The sequence below is a fragment of the Anomaloglossus baeobatrachus genome, chromosome 4, assembly GCF_048569485.1.
Source record: "Anomaloglossus baeobatrachus isolate aAnoBae1 chromosome 4, aAnoBae1.hap1, whole genome shotgun sequence".
In the NCBI taxonomy this organism is placed as follows: Eukaryota; Metazoa; Chordata; class Amphibia; order Anura; family Aromobatidae; genus Anomaloglossus; species Anomaloglossus baeobatrachus.
In genome coordinates this window covers 307,545,304-307,568,158 of record NC_134356.1, presented here as the reverse complement: position 1 = coordinate 307,568,158, position 22,855 = coordinate 307,545,304, and the positions used below count along the sequence as shown (strand labels likewise).

Here is a 22,855-nt window from a genome sequence, read left to right as displayed (position 1 = left end):
CTCACGCTGCCTGTGCTGACGGCTCCGGCTCTCTGCACATGTAGCTGCAGTACACATCGCGTAATTAACCCGATGTGTACTGTAGCTAGGAGAGCAAGGAGCCAGCGCTAAGCAGTGTGCGCGGCTCCCTGCTCTCTGCACATGTAGCTGCAGTACACATCGGGTTAATTAACCCCATGTGTACTGTAGCTAGGAGAGCAAGGAGCCAGCGCTAAGCAGTGTGCGCGGCTCCCTGCTCTCGCGGTTATGATCGCTGCTTCGGCTGCTGTGTTTGACAGCTAACCAGCGATCATAACAGCGACTTACAAGGTCGCTGTTACGTCACAGAAAATGGTGACGTAACAGCGACCTCGTTGTCGTTGTAGCTTAGTGTGAACCAGCCCTTATACCATGTGCAGTCTGTGGAAGGAATCCCTGAGCAATCGAAGTTGAGTCAATTGCAAAAATCGAGTTCAGTTTAGTTAACAAACTATACAACTATACTATAACAAACTATGAGCAAGCCCATTAGTCCTTACAAACTGAGCATCCAACATACGGACTCCTGCTCTACTGTTCACGAACACAGAAATATTGTCAGTTTTGCTCTCTAGCACCACCTCTGCTGTTATGACACACCGAGACTCACATGTCAAGAAAAAACACACACCCTGATGGCCCACCCCCACCCTGAGTAAGCTGAGTCCCAGATGTTCCTCTTTGCCTAGGAACTGAAATATATAATATATATATAAAATTTTACCGCAAAAGAAACAAACACCTTTTTTACAGGGGGTACTAACTAACTTCATGGGCTTCTCCAAACCCATGAGTGATAGTTCACCTTTAGATTGCCCTCCTGGCAATGGAGTGCTGCCCCAAGTTAGGGTCTCAGGAGATGTGGAGTCACCAATTTATTTTGGAGGCATCTACAAGTATAGCCAAGGACATGGTGGCCTCTAGGTGTTCAGGGGTCTCATAAATAACCAAAGCACCTTTCAACCTTTCTGACAGTTTCTAACAAAATTGGCTTCTAAGAGCCGGGTCATCCTATTTGGTATCAGTTGCCTATCTACAAAATTCTGAACAAATTCTCTGCTTACCAATCACCCTGATGAAGGCAACAACGCAGCCTGGATTCAGCCAAGGTTACAGTCAAGATCATCATAAATGAGACCTAAAGCCTCAAACAATCCATCTACCGACCGGCAGCAACCAGACCCAGGTGGCAGAGATAAATCCCATTATTGGGGGTTCCCCTGCAACAGTGAGATCACAATCCCCACCACCTACTACTCATCACCAGAGGAGTAAGGACAAGGACAAAGCCTTAGGCTATCTGCCCACAGGGGAAAGTGTCCTGCGGTTATATCCGCAGGACATTCCGCAGGAGCTCCCAGAAAACCGCAGCAGAACTTTGTCTGTTTTGTGCTGCGGTTTATATGCGGAATGTCCTGCGGATATCCTGCGGGCATTCTGTATTGAGGATACAGTATCATGGCTTCAGCACTGCATCCTCAGTGCAGAACAAGTGCTGAGTGATCGGGGGAGTTCATACTTACCTCCATCACACAGCACTTCTCTCCGGCGTCTGTCAGCGTCTCTGAACTGTGCAGAAGGTGGGCGGGCCTGAACTAGCTCTGGCTGTCACATGACCGGAGCTCGTGCAGGCCCTGCCTACTTCCTCCTTCCTGCTCATGGATCCACCGCGCTCCAGCCTCCTGTGCACCGAGGGAAAGTGACCGGGCGTCTGCATTCAAGGCAGGTAAGTATGGGACCCTGTGGAGAAATCCGCAGGAATAATTGACATGCAGTTATGTGCAGCTGCGGGGTATCCGCAACATATTCCGCAGTCGCACATTCCGCAACGTGGACACAGACACTCCACATGTCCCATAGGATAACATGGGGAGTGTCTGTACATGCTAAAACCTGCGGATTTATCTGGAAAATCCAGATAAAGCCGCAGGTTTTCCATGGCAAAATCCGCAGAAGCAAGCTCCCGTGGGCACATGGCCTAAAGGACAATTTACAGACCTTCCTGAACACCAAAAAATTGTCTCTTTCCCTAGAAAATCTGTCTAGGACAGCAATCTTGGGCTCAAGGTGGACCTGCTTGCCTGTAGAATCTCCAAACCCTGGAGTCTGTTACAGCTGCTACTTCTGAACAGCTGATTGAAGGCCTTATACCTCCAGAGACAGTTTTTAAATTTATTTCAAATTTAATCAGTCTCTGTTCTCAATCTCTCGCTGCATTTACATTCTCTCCTTTGATTTCTAGATAATTGTTGTAACAACTTGATAGGCTGTACCAGGTAGGAGGCTGAATCTTTTTTAAATGTATTACAATCCATACTTGGAATTCTAGTTAGGCCTTGCACTAAGTGCATAGCCTTTGCCAGTTTTGGAGTCAGATTCTTTATAATAATGTACCATAATTTTATCTGAGTCTCTCCTCTATGTCTCTTGCTGGCTACATTATAGTCCCGCCTTCTACTTTTAGGCAGCCCTTGCACTTATTGCATAGGCTTTACCAGTCTAGAAGTCCACCTCCTTTAAAAATAGTTAAAAAATGTTGTCCTCCTTCTAATTTTTGGCAGCCTTAGCACTTAGTGCTGCCTAACCATTTTAATAGAATATGTATGAGACCCTAATTTATGTCTAATACAGGGTGTATTGGGATTCTTCTTCCTTCTAAGTTTTGGCAGTTCTTGTATTCTCTGCATAAGAATTGTGAGGTACACCACCTTCATAAATTAAAGAGGATGTGTCTGTCAAAAACACACACACAACATGCCCAGATAAGATAGTAAAATGTTACATGTACCGGTGGCTACTGGCGGGTGTAGTTTTATTTTCCCCTATACTGTACATGTCACACTCTTTCCGTGGGCCAAATCTGTCCAGCAGGCCAATGTTATTTGGCCTGTGATGCTATTCTGTATGGAGGGTTATGTGGGGCCCATTATTCTATTTGGAGGACTATGTGAGATCCATTATTCTATATGGAGGGTTATGTGGAGGCCATTATTTTATTATTCTGTATGGAGGGCTATGTGGGGCCCATTATTCTGTATGAATGACTATGTGGGGCCCATTATTCTGTATTGAGGGCTATGTGGGGCCATTATTTTGTATGGCGGGTTTGTATGGCCATTATTTTGTATAGAGGGCTATGTCCCTTTATCCTATATGGAGGGCTATGTGGGGCAAATTATTCTGTATGGAGGGCTATGTGGGGCAAATTATTCTGTATGGAGGGATATGTTGGGCACATTATTCTGCATAGAGAACTATGTGGTGTCCATTATTCTGTATGGATGGCTATGTGGGGCCCACTATTCTTTTTGGAAGGCTATATTGGTCCCATATCGGGATCCCTTCTGAGTCTGTATTAAGACTCACCAGATTCATCCTCACACCCAACGTTTTCTCTTTTGGCGAGGAGCTATACTTACAACGCACAAGAACTGCTATGGGAAGCAAAATGGCACCACAGTATGCCAACCTTTTCATGGCTAAACTGGAAAATGACTTTTTAGCATCCTGCTCCCTCAAACCATTGGACTATTTCTGTTTCATCGATGACATCTTAATAATCTGGACCGAATATGAACAAGAGCTTCTAAAATTCCATGACAAATTCAATGCATTTCATCCTACCACAAACTTGACATTGAAACACTCAAAAACAGAAATCAACTTCCTGGATACAACCATATAAATTCAAAATGGTTCAATCCAGACATCAGTGTATCGGAAGCCTATTGACCGTCCCACATACCTCAGATGGGACAGCTTCCACCCCAAACACATTAAAAAGTCCATTGTCTACAGCCAGACTCTAAGATATAATCGTATCTGTTCCAGCCCAGCAGACAGGGATGAACACTTAACCCATCTTAAAAAGACATTTTTAAACCAAGGCTACCACCCCACCTCCATTGATGATCAGTTCATTAGAGCAACAAGGACCCCTAGAAGTGAACTGCTTCAATGCAAACAAAAAGAGGAAACTAGTCGAGTACCTTTGGTTGTGACCTACAACCCACAGCTTGAGGTACTGAGAAAAACAGCCAAGAAACTTCACCATATTCAAGACAAGGATAACTGATTAAAAACAATATTCAAAGATCCTCCATTGCTATGCTACAGGCAACCTCCTAATTTAAGGAGCATCATGATCCGAAGTTCTATGCCCTCAGACACACCAAGAGGAACTTATCCCTGCAAAGTAAAGAGCTGCAAAACCTGCACTCATTTAGAGACCAAAGACCGGATATAGATCCCTAACACACAGCAGGACTAGATTACTGGGACATTCACATGCTGCTCATTCAACATGGTGTACTTAATCCTGTGCACTATATGTCCTATTGGGGGCCTCTATGTTGGAGAAACAGGACAGAGACTGAGAGTAAAGATGAGATCTCACCGCCACACAATTACAGACAAAAAAAAAAATCATTTACCTGTGGCCAAACATTTCTGTACTGACAACATAAACCACATAAAAGTCGTCATATTAAAAGGCAACTTCAGATCACAAATCATCGAAGGGTCTGGGAGTACAAATTCATTAAAATGTTTAACTCTGTGGACACAGGACTCACCCTGTCAGGAGGATTTATGACTCACTACAAAATCTGAGGAGTCTGTTCCAGAGTCTGCTAGGGCACCATGCCTCTGATCCTACATGGATATTGGGACAATAAACCTTTCACACCACTAATCAAAGCTAATTAAGGATTCACTCGCTAAGCTCAGTGTTTGTTTATTTAAATGTCCTTTTATTATGCCATCCCTCTGCTCTGTTTGTGTATATATTTTTGTTTCTTCAGATATTTTGTCATACCATGCCTGATGAAGGGACCAGAGATGTCTCGAAAACTTGCTTTATAACATCATATTTTATTTTATTTTAGTTAGCCATTAAAAGGGATCACAACTACAAAATTATATTATTGTTTCTCTCACTGAGAGCAATCAAGCATAAAGTTAGGCACATGATTTTTTTTACCCTGACTGAAGTGGGAAACTGCTGCGTTTTTGAAAGAACGTTAAGTATGAATATAGACAAAGGGGTGGAGCAGGCATTTTTTCTCTCTAGTTAAATTTGCCTTAGAAACATGTCATTATACAGGAGAGAATGTTTCCTGACATTTTTTCCATTAAAATGCATTTAGCATTGGTTTTGTACGTTTTTATTGTCAGTCTGTAAAAGGGACGTAATATTCATACAAGATTCTTTCCAGCAGCGACCTTGGAATCAAAGATGTGGTATCCATCTGATAATCCATCAGTACTAGTGACATGCGGCAGTAGTAGTGACATAAAATGCTGTATCCACTTGATAATCTGGCAGTAGCAGTGAAATCCCATGCTGTATTGTCAGATGGTGTTTATCTCTAAACTCGCTGAGTGTCATGGCGGCATTTTATTATTATTACAGTGGAACCTTAGTTAACGAGAACAATCCGTTCTAAGAGTGTGCTTGTTAACCAAGTTACTCGTTCAGCAAAGCAAGATTTCCCATAGGAAATCATTGCAATGCAGACAATTTGTTCCACAACTTGTTAAATGCCCCATCCTGGTCCCCTATTGTGCCATTCTACACATGCACAAACACACACAAACACACACACACACACACAAGCACGCACGCACACGCACATATTATGCTCACCTTACCTTCCGTTCCCTCGCTGGTCTTCTGGGACTTGCTGTTCGCTAATACGGGCTGTGTATCTGGTAACCATCACGACGAGGGCGGAACTTTCACACCCAGAGCGCTGATGTCAAAGGCAGGAGCCGCTTGCCTCTGATTGGTCAGAGCACTGCCTTTGAGTAGTGTCTGACAGCCGCCTGCCCCGTCGCCATGCTTGCCGATACACATCCTGGAGCGGCGAACTACAGGACCCAGGAGGCCGGTGATGGAACTGAAGGTACACATATTATGCTCACTTTACCTTACGTTCCATCGCCGGCCTCCTGGGTCTTGTAGTTCGCTGTGAGGATTCCTCCCTTGTCGCAATGAGCCAGCAAACTACAAGAACCATGAGACCGGTGATGGAACGGAAGGTAAGGTGAGCATAATATTGTATGTGTGTGTGCGTGCTTGTGTGTGTTTGTGTGGACTGCAAGAGCCGGATTGAGCGCGGTGGATGTACGGAACCGGAAGTGTGTGCGGTGAGGATTTTGCTCATATAGCAAAGCTTTCTCGTAAACCGAGTTACAAATTTACGGAAAGCTTTGCTTGTTAAGCGAAATTCTCAGTAACTGGGTTACTCATTAAGCGAGGTTCCACTGTATTATTATTTATTATTATAGCGCCATTTATTCCATGGCGCTTTACAAGTGAAAGAGGGTATACGTACAACAATCATTAACAATACAAAACAGACTGGTATAGGAGAGAGGACCCTGCCCGCGAGGGCTCAAAGTCTACAGGGAATGGGTGAGGATACAATAGGTGAGGACAGAGCTGGTTGCGCAGTGGTGTACTGGACTGAGGGTTATTGTAGGCTTGTTGGAAGAGATGGGTCTTCAGGTTCCTCTTGAAGCTTTCTACGGTAGGGAATGCTGTTCCAGTAGTTTTGAGGAATAGGGGAGAAGTGATATGGGGTGGTAGCTAGACACACAGTATGGGTCAAGGGAGGGCTTTTTGAGGATGGGTGTGATCGAAGCATGTTTAAAGCATTAAGGGAATACACCAGTTGTTAGTGATAGGTTGAAGAGATGGGTTAGGGTCGTGATGAGGACTGCGGTGAGGTTGGGGATGAGGTGGGATGAAAGTGGATCAAGCAGGCAGGTTGTAAAATGTGATCTTGAGAGTAGAGTGGAAAGATGATCTGTCATTGTGGATAAGCTGGATTTGGAGGAAGAGGGCTGAGTAGCTATGATGAAGGGCTGTGGTGATTGTGGGCCAAAGCTTGCGCTGATGTTATCAATCTTCTGCTTGAAGAAAGAGGCAAAGTCTTCAGCTGAGATGACAGGAGAGGGAGGTTGTGCTGGAGGACGCAGTAGAGAATTGAAAGTGTTGAATAGCTGTTTAGGGTTGTGAGAAAGAGAGGATATGAGGGATGAGAAGTAGGTTTGTTTTGCAGCAGTGAGTGCAGACTTGAAAGTGGTGAGGTTCTAATAGAATAGGTAAAACCCCAGCACTCAAAGGAAAAAGGAGAATTTTGTGTATGCAAATACATTTTATTTTTGATTAACTGCAAAAAGTGAATCCTGACAATACAACACCAACATTTCGGCTTGCGCCTTTCTCAAGGTTGTTGCCTGGAAAGGTTAAAAAATACAGTGTAAGTATATACAAGTGATACATATATACAAATATACAAATATTTACAAATGTATACAAAGGGTACTTAATATGGAAGCACAAGAGAACGCAGGTCACAATGGACAACAGTGGCTGAGATAAAGCAGGTGCTTCACACTTTGCAGTACAAGAAATCTAGCATATAAAGAATATAGAGGTTAGAGATCAACGTACCATCAAGGGAAAAATTGAGAAATTGTTAGATTAATCAATACACAGGTGTATGAAAATATTGATGAATCTGATGATTTGTCAGGATATGGACAAGGCCCGTTAACTCGGGTGACGTGTGCCTTAAGGAACTGTATTTAATGGACTATTTGTGCAAAACTGTCACCATCTTCAATTTTGAAAAACGGGTTGCGCCATCACTGTGGCAAAAGGGCGCGAAACTGCAAAAGCGCGCGAGCAGAAGTCCTGCACACTAGTCCTGTAAGCGCGGGCGGAAGTCGGAAGTGACCTGACCCGGAAGCTCCCAGCGTGCCCCAGTCCCCGCGAAAGTGGTGAAAATAACCGAGGGGGACTGGCAAGATGGAGGCGCAGGGAGACGGCGAGGACTAACAAACCTGCAAACGGCAAGATGTCTGCCCTTCCAGCCTGCGAACCAGAGCGACCCGGTCGCGGAACCGTACCCTGGACTGTGGAGAGGCTGGAGGCGGAGGTCCAGCGGCTGTACTGGACTCTGCGGGCGGAGAACTTGCGGCGTATCAAGGAGCGGCAGGTGGAGATGATGGAGGTGGTGTCAGCCATGCAGGCTCAAGACAATGGAGCGCCGCTTGACTGGGCTGCACCGACCCAGGCTCCAGGATCCATCCTCGACCAGGCAGCATCCCCGCCAGAGCCAGCGAGACCAGAAATGGTCGCATCACCTTCTCCGCTGGAGAAGGGCAAAGTGGCACCAGTCTCCCTGACCAGACCAGAAGCGGTCACATCACCCTCTCCGCTGGAGAGGGAGCAAGCATCAGCCCCTGATTCAGTGATGGTAGCTCAGGCTCCGACATCATCGGAAGCCGCCACCAGTGCTGACGACTACACTCAGGTACTGTGCCCAGTCACTGCAAAGGGAATGGCAGGCCTGATTCCAAAGTCAGAATGGGTACCGCATGCAGGGAACGAGCTCATCCGTGTTATGCTAACGTGCTATACAGTGACCGACATCTGGGCACAAAAGCCAGAGGAGCCTGTGTACCAACCTGCTGTGGTTCCCTTCCCAGCCTCCGCACCTGGTCTGGTCTGCCTTATTATTGCACGACACAACTCCCAGGCACGGCCCTATCTGCGAAGGGCCCAACATCATTGCTGCAACCACCACCACCGCTGGGAGTACCCACATTCAGCAGCGGCGGTTCTCCACCCTAAACCGCAACCTGCAGGTGGTGTCACATGAATATTAACTCTTATCTCCACTGTAAATATTCCCCTTTTACAAAAGAAGCCCCAGGGCACGTGACCGGGCAACGGCCAGCAGAGTGACATTCCCATTTGCAACCGCCCGGGACCGAGTACCCCCTTCCCTGGGCGCGACACTACTGCTGCCATATCTTCATCCTCATCAGATGAGAAATTGTGTCATCCAGGGCTACTGTTCCGTAGCTTCAGCCTCATCAGATGAGAAATTGTGTCATCCAGTGCTACTGCTTCTTATCTTTAGCCTCATCAGATGAGGAGTTGGATCATCCAGTGCTACTGCTGCCATACCTTCAGCTTCATCAAATGAGTAATTGTTATATCCAGGCCTACTGCTCCATATCTTCAGCCTCACCAAATGAGGACTTTAATTTTGAAAAGTATTTGGACGACAAAGCGCAGGCAAAGTGCTGCCGCAGGGAAAAAAATTCCAGTCCCATAGCAGATTGACCATATTTCAGCAAAATTTTTCATTTGCTGTCAAAGAAGTAGAAGAGTTCAACCATTCATCAAAACTGACCGTGCAAGAGACAATTCCTTTATACACTCACATTGATAGAGATGCTACCCATGTGGTATCAACCGAGTTAATGAAGAGGTCTTTCTCTAGCCTTAAAAATCATAAGGTCAGATTTGAGGTCATCTATGAAGGAGGATCTGATGCTGGAAATACTGTTTCTCAGAACAAATTCATAGACTGCACAAATACTATTCAGTACGTTATTGTTGAAAACCGGCAGCAGTAGTAACATCCCATGCTCTTTGCACATCACAATCCATTCGCAGTAGTGACATCCCATGCTGTATGCACCTCATGATCTGGCAGTAGAGAAATACCATGCTGTATGCACCTGATAATCTGGCATTAGTAGTGACATCCCATGCTGTATATATCTGATAATCCACCAAAAGTAGTGACATCAGATGCTGTATGTACCTGATAATTCGTCAGTAGCATTGATATCCTATGGTGGATGTACTTGGTGATATTGCATGCTGTATGCACCTGGTAATCCGCCAGTAATGACATCCCATGCTGTATGCATCTGATAATCTGGCAGTAGCAGTGACATCCCATGCTGTATGCATCTGATAGTCTGGCAGTAGCAGTGACATCCCATGCTGTATGCATCTGATAGTCTGGCAGTAGCAGTGACATCCCATGCTGTATGCATCTGATAGTCTGGCAGTAGCAGTGACATCACATGCTGTATGCACTTGATAACCCGGCATTAGCAGTGACATCCCATGCTGTATGTGTGGTGCCCCTGAGGCTTCAGTCGCCACACAGTATTGCACTGATTTAAGGTGTAATGCTGCAACCAGATCCTGAGGAGGTTGGTATCGGTTTCACCACTTACACACTCAAATACACCACCAGGTTGTCCTCCCCAATGGGGACAGGGCTAGGGTAGGATCTTAAGGTAGCCTCCAAACATGGGGGGCACCACTGACTAGTGACAGGGACCCGGGGGAGGAGCAGCCATCAGGAGGAGTCAGGAGCCAACACAACAGTTTTGAGGAGTTCTCCAGCAGGAGAGGAAAGGAGCGGACGTGTCTTACCGATGCTCTGGTGAGACACAGGAGTTGTTCTTGCGATTGCCGAGGTGTGAGCTTATATGCTTTCTCGGAAATGGCGCCACACAGGGTGCAGGACCCTAGGGAAGATCACACTTTAAGTTGGTTTTCCAGAATCTGCCTGGACAGGGAAGTTTCAAGCTTCTCTGGCCGCAAAGACCCCGAAAGCACAGTGCCAGAGAGGATCCGGGGCTTTGGAATGGACCAGGCCCCATAGTGGAGCAGAGGTACCTGCAAATAGGGACAAGAGTACTACTCGAGACAAACTGGGGTTCCCAAGTAGCTTTAAGCCACGGGGATCCAACTCACGCGGGGCTAGGAGTAAGGGATACACCGAGCACCAAACTGGGCTCATTTCTGAATGGATTTGGGTTCGACGGAGCCCATCACAGCAGGTGACCAGTACTATCCAGGCGAGCGGCACAGCACAAAGAATGAGTAAAGACACCTGGAATCGCAGCCACTGACTCTGACTCTTGATTACCGGCACTGCCGTCCCGCGCCTCGGTGCCAAAAGCCATCACTACTCCCCTCATCATTCTCCCCGGGGCCCACTTCACCTGTGAGGAGCGATACCATCTCTGGCTGCTACTACCATCCGCCCCGGAGGGCAGCGACAGCAGCGGCGGCTAAATCCCTGGCCGCATACTGTTAAGCCCGGTGGTGGATACTCTGGGCCGTGCACCGGACTCCTCCAGTGAGGCAACCCGGAGCTAACCCCTGTACAGGGACTGTCCGATCACCACACCAGAGGTGCACGGTTACCGTGCCTAGATGCACGGTAGCCGGAGCACTAACGGTACAGGAACAGAATCCTTCAGGAGACTGGAATGACGATGTCTCCGGGTCCACAGAACTCCTGGAGGTAGTCCAGATGAAGAGGCTCAGGTCCAGGTGCCGGGTAGAGACGTCAGGCGGGATCCAGGTCCAGCTGAACAAGTGGGCAGGTCCACAGGTGAAGCCGAGGATCGGACACGGGTTCAGGCTGGAGAAGATGGTGGGGTCACAGCCGACAGTCACCGAAGGACTTCCAGGGCAAACCGTGGTCAAGACCGGGTTAGAGTGGCAGGGCTGGCTCTGTGAAATACACAAGGTTAATAGGAGACTAGGCAGGAGGGGACCTGAACACCTAGCTTAATGAAACACGTTGAACAGGCACCACCCACTTCGCAGGAAGGTCTTAATATAGCCTGTACCTGAATTTGGCAATATCCTGTTTCTGGAACACTGGCCCTTTAAGAGGAGATCAATGACCGCGCGCACGCCCTAATGCGCATGCTCAAAGCCCGAGTGCCGGAGGCCAGAGCAGGAAGCGGTGCAGAGGATGCAGGAGACACGACAGTGTGTCCTGGGTGGCATGGGAACGCCGGGAGCGGGGGACAGGGAGCATGGAGGACGCAGAGGAGGAAGAGTGAGCTGTGTGGCCGGGGGCAGGAGGACCGGGGACCGGAGCAGTGAGTGAGGGACGGCGTCGGGACCCGGGGAGCGTGACACATACCACAGGTGGCGTCACGACATTCATCCTACTACTACCCCCATCATCATCCCTCCTTATTGGTGTACACCTCAGGGCACGAAGCCGGGCAGGCCATCGCGGCATCCCAGACCATCACACCGGCCCGCCGACGAGTAACGAAGGTACGAGACCCCGTGCCTGACAACCCCTGCCCCCTGGGTGCTACATATGCACTTGAAAATCCGGTAGCAGTATTGACATCCTATGCTGTACGCACCTGATAATCTGGCAGTAGTAGTGATATCCCATGATTCAGCAGTAGACATCCCATGATGTATGTACCTGATAATCTGCTATTAGCAGTGACATCCCATGCTATAGGTACCTGATAATCCAACAGTGGTGACATCCCATGCTATATGTACTTGATAATCCGGCAGTAGTAGTGACATCCCATGCTGTATATCCACCTGATAATTTGCCATTAGTAGTGATATCCTATGCTGTATACACCTGATAATCCGGCAGTGGTGGCATTCCATTATGTATGTACCTGATAATCCGGCAGTGGTGGCATCCCGTTCTGTTTGTACCTGATAATCCGGCAGTGGTGGCATTCCATTATGTATGTACCTGATAATCCGGCAGTGGTGGCATCCCATTCTGTATGTACCTGGTAATCCAGCAGTGGTGGCATCCCATTCTGTATGTACCTGATAACCCGGCAGTGGTGGCATCCCATTCTGTATGTACCTGATAACCCGGCAGTGGTTGCATCCCATTCTGTATGTACCTAATAATTTGGCAGTGGTGGCATCCCGTTCTGTTTGTACCTGATAATCCGGCAGTGGTGGCATTCCATTCTGTATGTACCTGATAATCCGGCAGTTGTGGCATCCCGTTCTGTATGTACCTGGTAATCCGGCAGTGGTGGCATCCCATTCTGTATGTACCTGATAATCCGGCAGTATTGGCATCCCATTCTGTATGTACCTGATAATCCGGCAGTGGTGGCATTCCATTCTGTATGTACCTGATAATCCGGCAGTGGTGGCATCCCGTTCTGTATGTTCCTTGATAACCCAGCAGTGGTGGCATTCCATTCTGTATGTACCTGATAATCCGGCAGTGGTGGCATCCCGTTCTGTATGTACCTGATAACCCGGCAGGGGTGGCATTCCATTATGTATGTATCTGATAATCCAACAGTAGTGGTGACATCCCATGCTGTATGCACCTGATAATCTGGCAGTGGTGGCATCCCATGCTGTATCCACTTGATAATCCGGCAGTGGTGGCATTCCATTATGTATGTACCTGATAATCCGGCAGTGGTGGCATTCCATTATGTATGTACCTGATAATCCGGCAGTGGTGGCATCCCGTTCTGTATGTACCTGATAACCCGGCAGTGGTGGCATTCCATTATGTATGTACCTGATAACCCGGCAGTGGTGGCATCCCATTCTGTATGTACCTGATAATCCGGCAGTGGTGGCATCCCATTCTGTATGTACCTGATAACCCGGCAGTGGTGGCATCCCATTCTGTATGTACCTGATAATCCGGCAGTGGTGGCATCCCATTCTGTATGTACCTGATAATCCGGCAGTGGTGGCATTCCATTATGTATGTATCTGATAATCCAGCAGTAGTAGTGACATCCCATGCTGTATGCACCTGATAATCTGGCAGTGGTGGCATCCCATGCTGTATCCACTTGATAATCCGGCAGTGGTGGCATTCCATTCTGTATGTACCTGATAATCCGGCAGTGGTGGCATTCCATTCTGTATGTATCTGATAATCCGGCAGTGGTGGCATTCCATTCTGTATGTACCTGATAATCCGGCAGTGGTGGCATTCCATTCTGTATGTACCTGATAATCCGGCAGTGGTGGCATTCCATTCTGTATGTACCTGATAATCCGGCAGTGGTGGCATTCCATTCTGTATGTACCTGATAATCCGGCAGTGGTGCATCCCATTCTGTATGTACCTGGTAATCCGGGAGTGGTGGCATCCCATTCTGTATGTACCTGATAATCCGGCAGTGGTGCATCCCATTCTGGATGTACCTGATAATCCGGCAGTGGTGGCATCCCATTCTGTACGTACTTGATAATCCGGCAGTGGTGCATCCCATTCTGTATGTACCTGATAATCCGGCAGTGGTGGCATCCCATTCTGTACGTACCTGATAATCCGGCAGTGGTGCATCCCATTCTGTATGTACCTGATAATCCGGCAGTGGTGGCATCCCATTCTGTACGTACTTGATAATCCGGCAGTGGTGCATCCCATTCTGTATGTACCTGATAATCCGGCAGTGGTGCATCCCATTCTGTATGTACCTGATAATCCGGCAGTGGTGCATCCCATTCTGTACGTACTTGATAATCCGGCAGTAGTAGTGACATCCCTCCAGTGTCTGCAGCATCTTGCGGCTCCTCGGACATGACGTGTAATTCCGGGTGAGCCCGTCTTCTGAGGCGGGGAGCTGTTACTTGTGCCCCTCCCCCTCCCGTGTGCGCTGCCCTGCTCTGGTATTCACCCCTCCAGGACTCCCGGGCGAGTGCTGGGCATAACGGTGCCAGCTGCCCACTACAGACGGGACCCAGAGAAGAGCTCCCGCCAGCGGAGGAGACAACACCCTGAAGTGCGGAGGAAGCGAGCCATGGCGTTATACAGCGATGAGACCACCCTGGAGCTGGACGAGATGTCCGAGGACGGGGAGATGATCGGTGAGCAGTGCCCTCCGGTGCCGCTGCTGGCGGCTCATGGCTTCATACTTCTCCCAAAAGTTTCAGGCAGAGGCGACCACTCCCCATGACTGCTGCCTGGAGGTGCCCGAGCTGTGTGCTGCGTGCACTGATCAGTGTATGGAGGTGCCCGAGCTGTGTGCTGCGTGCACTGATCAGTGTATGGAGGTGCCCGAGCTGTGTGCTGCGTGCACTGATCAGTGTATGGAGGTGCCCGAGCTGTGTGCTGCGTGCACTGATCAGTGTATGGAGGTGCCCGAGCTGTGTGCTGCGTGCACTGATCAGTGTATGGAGGTGCCCCGAGCTGTGTGCTGCGTGCACTGATCAGTGTATGGAGGTGCCCCGAGCTGTGTGCTGCGTGCACTGATCAGTGTATGGAGGTGCCCCGAGCTGTGTGCTGCGTGCACTGATCAGTGTATGGAGGTTCCCCCGAGCTGTGTGCTGCGTGCACTGATCAGTGTATGGAGGTGCACCGAGCTGTGTGCTGCGTGCACTGATCAGTGTATGGAGGTGCCCGAGCTGTGTGCTGCGTGCACTGATCAGTGTATGGAGGTGCCCGAGCTGTGTGCTGCGTGCACTGATCAGTGTATGGAGGTGCCCGAGCTGTGTGCTGCGTGCACTGATCAGTGTATGGAGGTGCCCGAGCTGTGTGCTGCGTGCACTGATCAGTGTATGGAGGTGCCCGAGCTGTGTGCTGCGTGCACTGATCAGTGTATGGAGGTGCCCGAGCTGTGTGCTGCGTGCACTGATCAGTGTATGGAGGTGCCCCGAGCTGTGTGCTGCGTGCACTGATCAGTGTATGGAGGTTCCCCCGAGCTGTGTGGCTGCGTGCACTGATCAGTGTATGGAGGTGCCCGAGCTGTGTGCTGCGTGCACTGATCAGTGTATGGAGGTGCCCGAGCTGTGTGCTGCGTGCACTGATCAGTGTATGGAGGTGCCCGAGCTGTGTGCTGCGTGCACTGATCAGTGTATGGAGGTGCCCGAGCTGTGTGCTGCGTGCACTGATCAGTGTATGGAGGTGCCCGAGCTGTGTGCTGCGTGCACTGATTAGTGTATGGAGGTGCCCGAGCTGTGTGCTGCGTGCACTGATCAGTGTATGGAGGTGCCCGAGCTGTGTGCTGCGTGCACTGATCAGTGTATGGAGGTGCCCGAGCTGTGTGCTGCGTGCACTGATTAGTGTATGGAGGTGCCCCGAGCTGTGTGCTGCGTGCACTGATCAGTGTATGGAGGTGCCCGAGCTGTGTGCTGCGTGCACTGATCAGTGTATGGAGGTGCCCGAGCTGTGTGCTGCGTGCACTGATTAGTGTATGGAGGTGCCCGAGCTGTGTGCTGCGTGCACTGATCAGTGTATGGAGGTGCCCGAGCTGTGTGCTGCGTGCACTGATCAGTGTATGGAGGTGCCCCGAGCTGTGTGCTGCGTGCACTGATCAGTGTATGGAGGTGCCCGAGCTGTGTGCTGCGTGCACTGATCAGTGTATGGAGGTGCCCGAGCTGTGTGCTGCGTGCACTGATCAGTGTATGGAGGTGCCCGAGCTGTGTGCTGCGTGCACTGATTAGTGTATGGAGGTGCCCGAGCTGTGTGCTGCGTGCACTGATTAGTGTATGGAGGTGCCCCGAGCTGTGTGCTGCGTGCACTGATCAGTGTATGGAGGTGCCCGAGCTGTGTGCTGCGTGCACTGATCAGTGTATGGAGGTGCCCGAGCTGTGTGCTGCGTGCACTGATCAGTGTATGGAGGTGCCCGAGCTGTGTGCTGCGTGCACTGATCAGTGTATGGAGGTGCCCCGAGCTGTGTGCTGCGTGCACTGATCAGTGTCTGGAGGTGCCCGAGCTGTGTGCTGCGTGCACTGATCAGTGTCTGGAGGTGCCCGAGCTGTGTGCTGCGTGCACTGATCAGTGTATGGAGGTGCCCGAGCTGTGTGCTGCGTGCACTGATCAGTGTATGGAGGTGCCCGAGCTGTGTGCTGCGTGCACTGATCAGTGTATGGAGGTGCCCGAGCTGTGTGCTGCGTGCACTGATCAGTGTATGGAGGTGCCCGAGCTGTGTGCTGCGTGCACTGATCAGTGTATGGAGGTGCCCCGAGCTGTGTGCTGCGTGCACTGATCAGTGTATGGAGGTGCCCGAGCTGTGTGCTGCGTGCACTGATCAGTGTATGGAGGTGCCCGAGCTGTGTGCTGCGTGCACTGATCAGTGTATGGAGGTGCCCGAGCTGCGTGCACTGATCAGTGTATGGAGGTGCCCGAGCTCTGTGCTGCGTGCACTGATCAGTGTATGGAGGTGCCCCGAGCTGTGTGCTGCGTGCACTGATCAGTGTATGGAGGTGCCCGTGCTGCGTGCACTGATCAGTGTATGGAGGTGCCCGAGCTCTGTGCTGCGTGCACTGATCAGTGTATGGAGGTGCCCCGAGCTGTGTGCTGCGTGCACTGATCAGTGTATGGAGGTGCCCCGGGTGTAAGCACTGATCAGTGTATGGAGGTGCCCCGAGCTGTGTGCTGCGTGCACTGATCAGTGTATGGAGGTGCCCGAGCTGTGTGCTGCGTGCACTGATCAGTGTATGGAGGTGCCCGAGCTGTGTGCTGCGTGCACTGATCAGTGTATGGAGGTGCCCGAGCTGTGTGCTGCGTGCACTGATTAGTGTATGGAGGTGCCCGAGCTGTGTGCTGCGTGCACTGATCAGTGTATGGAGGTGCCCGAGCTGTGTGCTGCGTGCACTGATCAGTGTATGGAGGTGCCCGAGCTGTGTGCTGCGTGCACTGATTAGTGTATGGAGGTGCCCCGAGCTGTGTGCTGCGTGCACTGATCAGTGTATGGAGGTGCCCGAGCTGTGTGCTGCGTGCACTGATCAGTGTATGGAGGTGCCCGAGCTGTGTGCTGCGTGCACTGATTAGTGTATGGAGGTGCCCGAGCTGTGTGCTGCGTGCACTGATTAGTGTATGGAGGTGCCCCGAGCTGTGTGCTGCGTGCACTGATCAGTGTATGGAGGTGCCCGAGCTGTGTGCTGCGTGCACTGATCAGTGTATGGAGGTGCCCGAGCTGTGTGCTGCGTGCACTGATCAGTGTATGGAGGTGCCCGAGCTGTGTGCTGCGTGCACTGATCAGTGTATGGAGGTGCCCCGAGCTGTGTGCTGCGTGCACTGATCAGTGTCTGGAGGTGCCCGAGCTGTGTGCTGCGTGCACTGATCAGTGTCTGGAGGTGCCCGAGCTGTGTGCTGCGTGCACTGATCAGTGTATGGAGGTGCCCGAGCTGTGTGCTGCGTGCACTGATCAGTGTATGGAGGTGCCCGAGCTGTGTGCTGCGTGCACTGATCAGTGTATGGAGGTGCCCGAGCTGTGTGCTGCGTGCACTGATCAGTGTATGGAGGTGCCCGAGCTGTGTGCTGCGTGCACTGATCAGTGTATGGAGGTGCCCCGAGCTGTGTGCTGCGTGCACTGATCAGTGTATGGAGGTGCCCGAGCTGTGTGCTGCGTGCACTGATCAGTGTATGGAGGTGCCCGAGCTGTGTGCTGCGTGCACTGATCAGTGTATGGAGGTGCCCGAGCTGTGTGCTGCGTGCACTGATTAGTGTATGGAGGTGCCCGAGCTGTGTGCTGCGTGCACTGATCAGTGTATGGAGGTGCCCGAGCTGTGTGCTGCGTGCACTGATCAGTGTATGGAGGTGCCCGAGCTGTGTGCTGCGTGCACTGATCAGTGTATGGAGGTGCCCGAGCTGTGTGCTGCGTGCACTGATCAGTGTATGGAGGTGCCCGAGCTGTGTGCTGCGTGCACTGATCAGTGTATGGAGGTGCCCGAGCTGTGTGCTGCGTGCACTGATCAGTGTATGGAGGTGCACCGAGCTGTGTGCTGCGTGCACTGATCAGTGTATGGAGGTGCCCGAGCTGTGTGCTGCGTGCACTGATCAGTGTATGGAGGTGCCCGAGCTGTGTGCTGCGTGCACTGATCAGTGTATGGAGGTGCCCCGAGCTGTGTGCTGCGTGCACTGATCAGTGTATGGAGGTGCCCCGAGCTGTGTGCTGCGTGCACTGATCAGTGTATGGAGGTGCCCCGAGCTGTGTGCTGCGTGCACTGATCAGTGTATGGAGGTGCCCGAGCTGTGTGCTGCGTGCACTGATCAGTGTATGGAGGTGCCCGAGCTGTGTGCTGCGTGCACTGATCAGTGTATGGAGGTGCCCGAGCTGTGTGCTGCGTGCACTGATCAGTGTATGGAGGTGCCCGAGCTGTGTGCTGCGTGCACTGATCAGTGTATGGAGGTGCCCCGGGTGTAAGCACTGATCAGTGTATGGAGGTGCCCCGAGCTGTGTGCTGCGTGCACTGATCAGTGTATGGAGGTGCCCCGAGCTGTGTGCTGCGTGCACTGATCAGTGTATGGAGGTGCCCCGGGTGTAAGCACTGATCAGTGTATGGAGGTGCCCCGAGCTGTGTGCTGCGTGCACTGATCAGTGTATGGAGGTGCCCCGAGCTGTGTGCTGCGTGCACTGATCAGTGTATGGAGGTGCCCCGGGTGTAAGCACTGATCAGTGTATGGAGGTGCCCCGAGCTGTGTGCTGCGTGCACTGATCAGTGTATGGAGGTGCCCGAGCTGTGTGCTGCGTGCACTGATCAGTGTATGGAGGTGCCCGAGCTGTGTGCTGCGTGCACTGATCAGTGTATGGAGGTGCCCGAGCTGTGTGCTGCGTGCACTGATCAGTGTATGGAGGTGCCCGAGCTGTGTGCTGCGTGCACTGATCAGTGTATGGAGGTGCCCGAGCTGTGTGCTGCGTGCACTGATCAGTGTATGGAGGTGCCCGAGCTGTGTGCTGCGTGCACTGATCAGTGTATGGAGGTGCCCCGGGTGTAAGCACTGATCAGTGTATGGAGGTGCCCCGAGCTGTGTGCTGCGTGCACTGATCAGTGTATGGAGGTGCCCCGAGCTGTGTGCTGCGTGCACTGATCAGTGTATGGAGGTGCCCCGGGTGTAAGCACTGATCAGTGTATGGAGGTGCCCCGAGCTGTGTGCTGCGTGCACTGATCAGTGTATGGAGGTGCCCGAGCTGTGTGCTGCGTGCACTGATCAGTGTATGGAGGTGCCCGAGCTGTGTGCTGCGTGCACTGATCAGTGTATGGAGGTGCCCGAGCTGTGTGCTGCGTGCACTGATCAGTGTATGGAGGTGCCCCGAGCTGTGTGCTGCGTGCACTGATCAGTGTATGGAGGTGCCCGAGCTGTGTGCTGCGTGCACTGATCAGTGTATGGAGGTGCCCGAGCTGTGTGCTGCGTGCACTGATCAGTGTATGGAGGTGCCCGAGCTGTGTGCTGCGTGCACTGATCAGTGTATGGAGGTGCCCGAGCTGTGTGCTGCGTGCACTGATCAGTGTATGGAGGTGCCCGAGCTGTGTGCTGCGTGCACTGATCAGTGTATGGAGGTGCCCGAGCTGTGTGCTGCGTGCACTGATCAGTGTATGGAGGTGCCCCGGGTGTAAGCACTGATCAGTGTATGGAGGTGCCCCGAGCTGTGTGCTGCGTGCACTGATCAGTGTATGGAGGTGCCCCGGGTGTAAGCACTGATCAGTGTATGGAGGTGCCCCGAGCTGTGTGCTGCGTGCACTGATCAGTGTATGGAGGTGCCCGAGCTGTGTGCTGCGTGCACTGATCAGTGTATGGAGGTGCCCGAGCTGTGTGCTGCGTGCACTGATCAGTGTATGGAGGTGCCCGAGCTGTGTGCTGCGTGCACTGATCAGTGTATGGAGGTGCCCGAGCTGTGTGCTGCGTGCACTGATCAGTGTATGGAGGTGCCCGAGCTGTGTGCTGCGTGCACTGATCAGTGTATGGAGGTGCCCCGGGTGTAAGCACTGATCAGTGTATGGAGGTGCCCCGAGCTGTGTGCTGCGTGCACTGATCAGTGTATGGAGGTGCCCCGGGTGTAAGCACTGATCAGTGTATGGAGGTGCCCCGAGCTGTGTGCTGCGTGCACTGATCAGTGTATGGAGGTGCCCGAGCTGTGTGCTGCGTGCACTGATCAGTGTATGGAGGTGCCCGAGCTGTGTGCTGCGTGCACTGATCAGTGTATGGAGGTGCCCGAGCTGTGTGCTGCGTGCACTGATCAGTGTATGGAGGTGCCCCGAGCTGTGTGCTGCGTGCACTGATCAGTGTATGGAGGTGCCCGAGCTGTGTGCTGCGTGCACTGATCAGTGTATGGAGGTGCCCCGGGTGTAAGCACTGATCAGTGTATGGAGGTGCCCCGAGCTGTGTGCTGCGTGCACTGATCAGTGTATGGAGGTGCCCCGAGCTGTGTGCTGCGTGCACTGATCAGTGTATGGAGGTGCCCGTGCTGCGTGCACTGATCAGTGTATGGAGGTGCCCCGAGCTGTGTGCTGCGTGCACTGATCAGTGTATGGAGGTGCCCCGAGCTGTGTGCTGCGTGCACTGATCAGTGTATGGAGGTGCCCGAGCTGTGTGCTGCGTGCACTGATCAGTGTATGGAGGTGCCCGAGCTGTGTGCTGCGTGCACTGATCAGTGTATGGAGGTGCCCCGAGCTGTGTGCTGCGTGCACTGATCAGTGTATGGAGGTGCCCGAGCTGTGTGCTGCGTGCACTGATCAGTGTATGGAGGTGCCCCGGGTGTAAGCACTGATCAGTGTATGGAGGTGCCCCGAGCTGTGTGCTGCGTGCACTGATCAGTATATGGAGGTGCCCCGAGCTGTGTGCTGCGTGCACTGATCAGTGTATGGAGGTGCCCGTGCTGCGTGCACTGATCAGTGTATGGAGGTGCCCCGAGCTGTGTGCTGCGTGCACTGATCAGTGTATGGAGGTGCCCCGAGCTGTGTGCTGCGTGCACTGATCAGTGTATGGAGGTGCCCGAGCTGTGTGCTGCGTGCACTGATCAGTGTATGGAGGTGCCCGAGCTGTGTGCTGCGTGCACTGATCAGTGTATGGAGGTGCCCGAGCTGTGTGCTGCGTGCACTGATCAGTGTATGGAGGTGCCCGAGCTGTGTGCTGCGTGCACTGATCAGTGTATGGAGGTGCCCGAGCTGTGTGCTGCGTGCACTGATCAGTGTATGGAGGTGCCCGAGCTGTGTGCTGCGTGCACTGATCAGTGTATGGAGGTGCCCGAGCTGTGTGCTGCGTGCACTGATCAGTGTATGGAGGTGCCCGAGCTGTGTGCTGCGTGCACTGATCAGTGTATGGAGGTGCCCCGGGTGTAAGCACTGATCAGTGTATGGAGGTGCCCCGAGCTGTGTGCTGCGTGCACTGATCAGTGTATGGAGGTGCCCCGAGCTGTGTGCTGCGTGCACTGATCAGTGTATGGAGGTGCCCGAGCTGTGTGCTGCGTGCACTGATCAGTGTATGGAGGTGCCCGAGCTGTGTGCTGCGTGCACTGATCAGTGTATGGAGGTGCCCGAGCTGTGTGCTGCGTGCACTGATCAGTGTATGGAGGTGCCCCGGGTGTAAGCACTGATCAGTGTATGGAGGTGCCCCGGATGTGGGCACTGATCAGTGTATGGAGGTGCCCCGGCTGTGTGCTGCGTGCACTGATCAGTGTATGGAGGTGCCCCGGCTGTGGGCACTGATCAGTGTATGGAGGTGCCCCGGCTGTGGGCACTGATCAGTGTATGGAGGTGCCCCGGATGTGTGCTGCGTGCACTGATCAGTGTATGGAGGTGCCCCGGCTGTGGGCACTGATCAGTGTATGGAGGTGCCCTGGCTGTGGGCACTGATCGGTGTATGGAGGTGCCCTGGCTGTGGGCACTGATCGGTGTATGGAGGTGTCCCGAGCTGTGTGCTGCGTGCACTGATCAGTGTATGGAGGTGCCCCGAGCTGTGTGCTGCGTGCACTGATCGGTGTATGGAGGTGCCCCGGGTGTGAGCACTGATCAGTGTATGGAGGTGCCCCGAGCTGTGTGCTGCGTGCACTGATCCCGGTTATGGAGCTGCCCCGGGTGTAAGCACTGATCGGTGTATGGAGGTGCCCCGGCTGTGGGCACTGATCACTCAGTGTATGGAGGTGCCCCGGCTGTGTGCTGCGTGCACTGATCAGTGTATGGAGGTGCCCCGGCTGTGGGCACTGATCGGTGTATGGAGGTGCCCCGGCTGTGGGCACTGATCGATGTATGGAGGTGCCCCGGCTGTGGGCACTGATCGGTGTATGGAGGTGCCCCGGCTGTGGGCACTGATCGGTGTATGGAGGTGCCCCGGCTGTGGGCACTGATCGGTGTATGGAGGTGCCCCGGCTGTGGGCACTGATCGGTGTATGGAGGTGCCCCGGCTGTGGGCACTGATCGGTGTATGGAGGTGCCCCGGCTGTGGGCACTGATCGGTGTATGGAGGTGCCCCGGCTGTGGGCACTGATCAGTGTATGGAGGTGCCCCGGGTGT

The 22,855-nt window shown here is 52.3% G+C and overlaps 1 protein-coding gene across 1 annotated transcript in view; it reads left to right on the top strand.

The window, feature by feature from the left end:
* Window positions 1-14,276: 14,276 nt before the first annotated feature.
* Window positions 14,277-22,855, top strand: part of ANO6 (anoctamin 6) — a 238,152-nt gene continuing 229,573 nt past the window's right edge. The window contains exon 1 of the mRNA XM_075344964.1: window positions 14,277-14,491. Coding sequence (XP_075201079.1) covers window positions 14,425-14,491 — 67 coding nt within the window. The 5' untranslated portion in view covers window positions 14,277-14,424. The remainder of the gene's footprint in view (window positions 14,492-22,855) is intronic.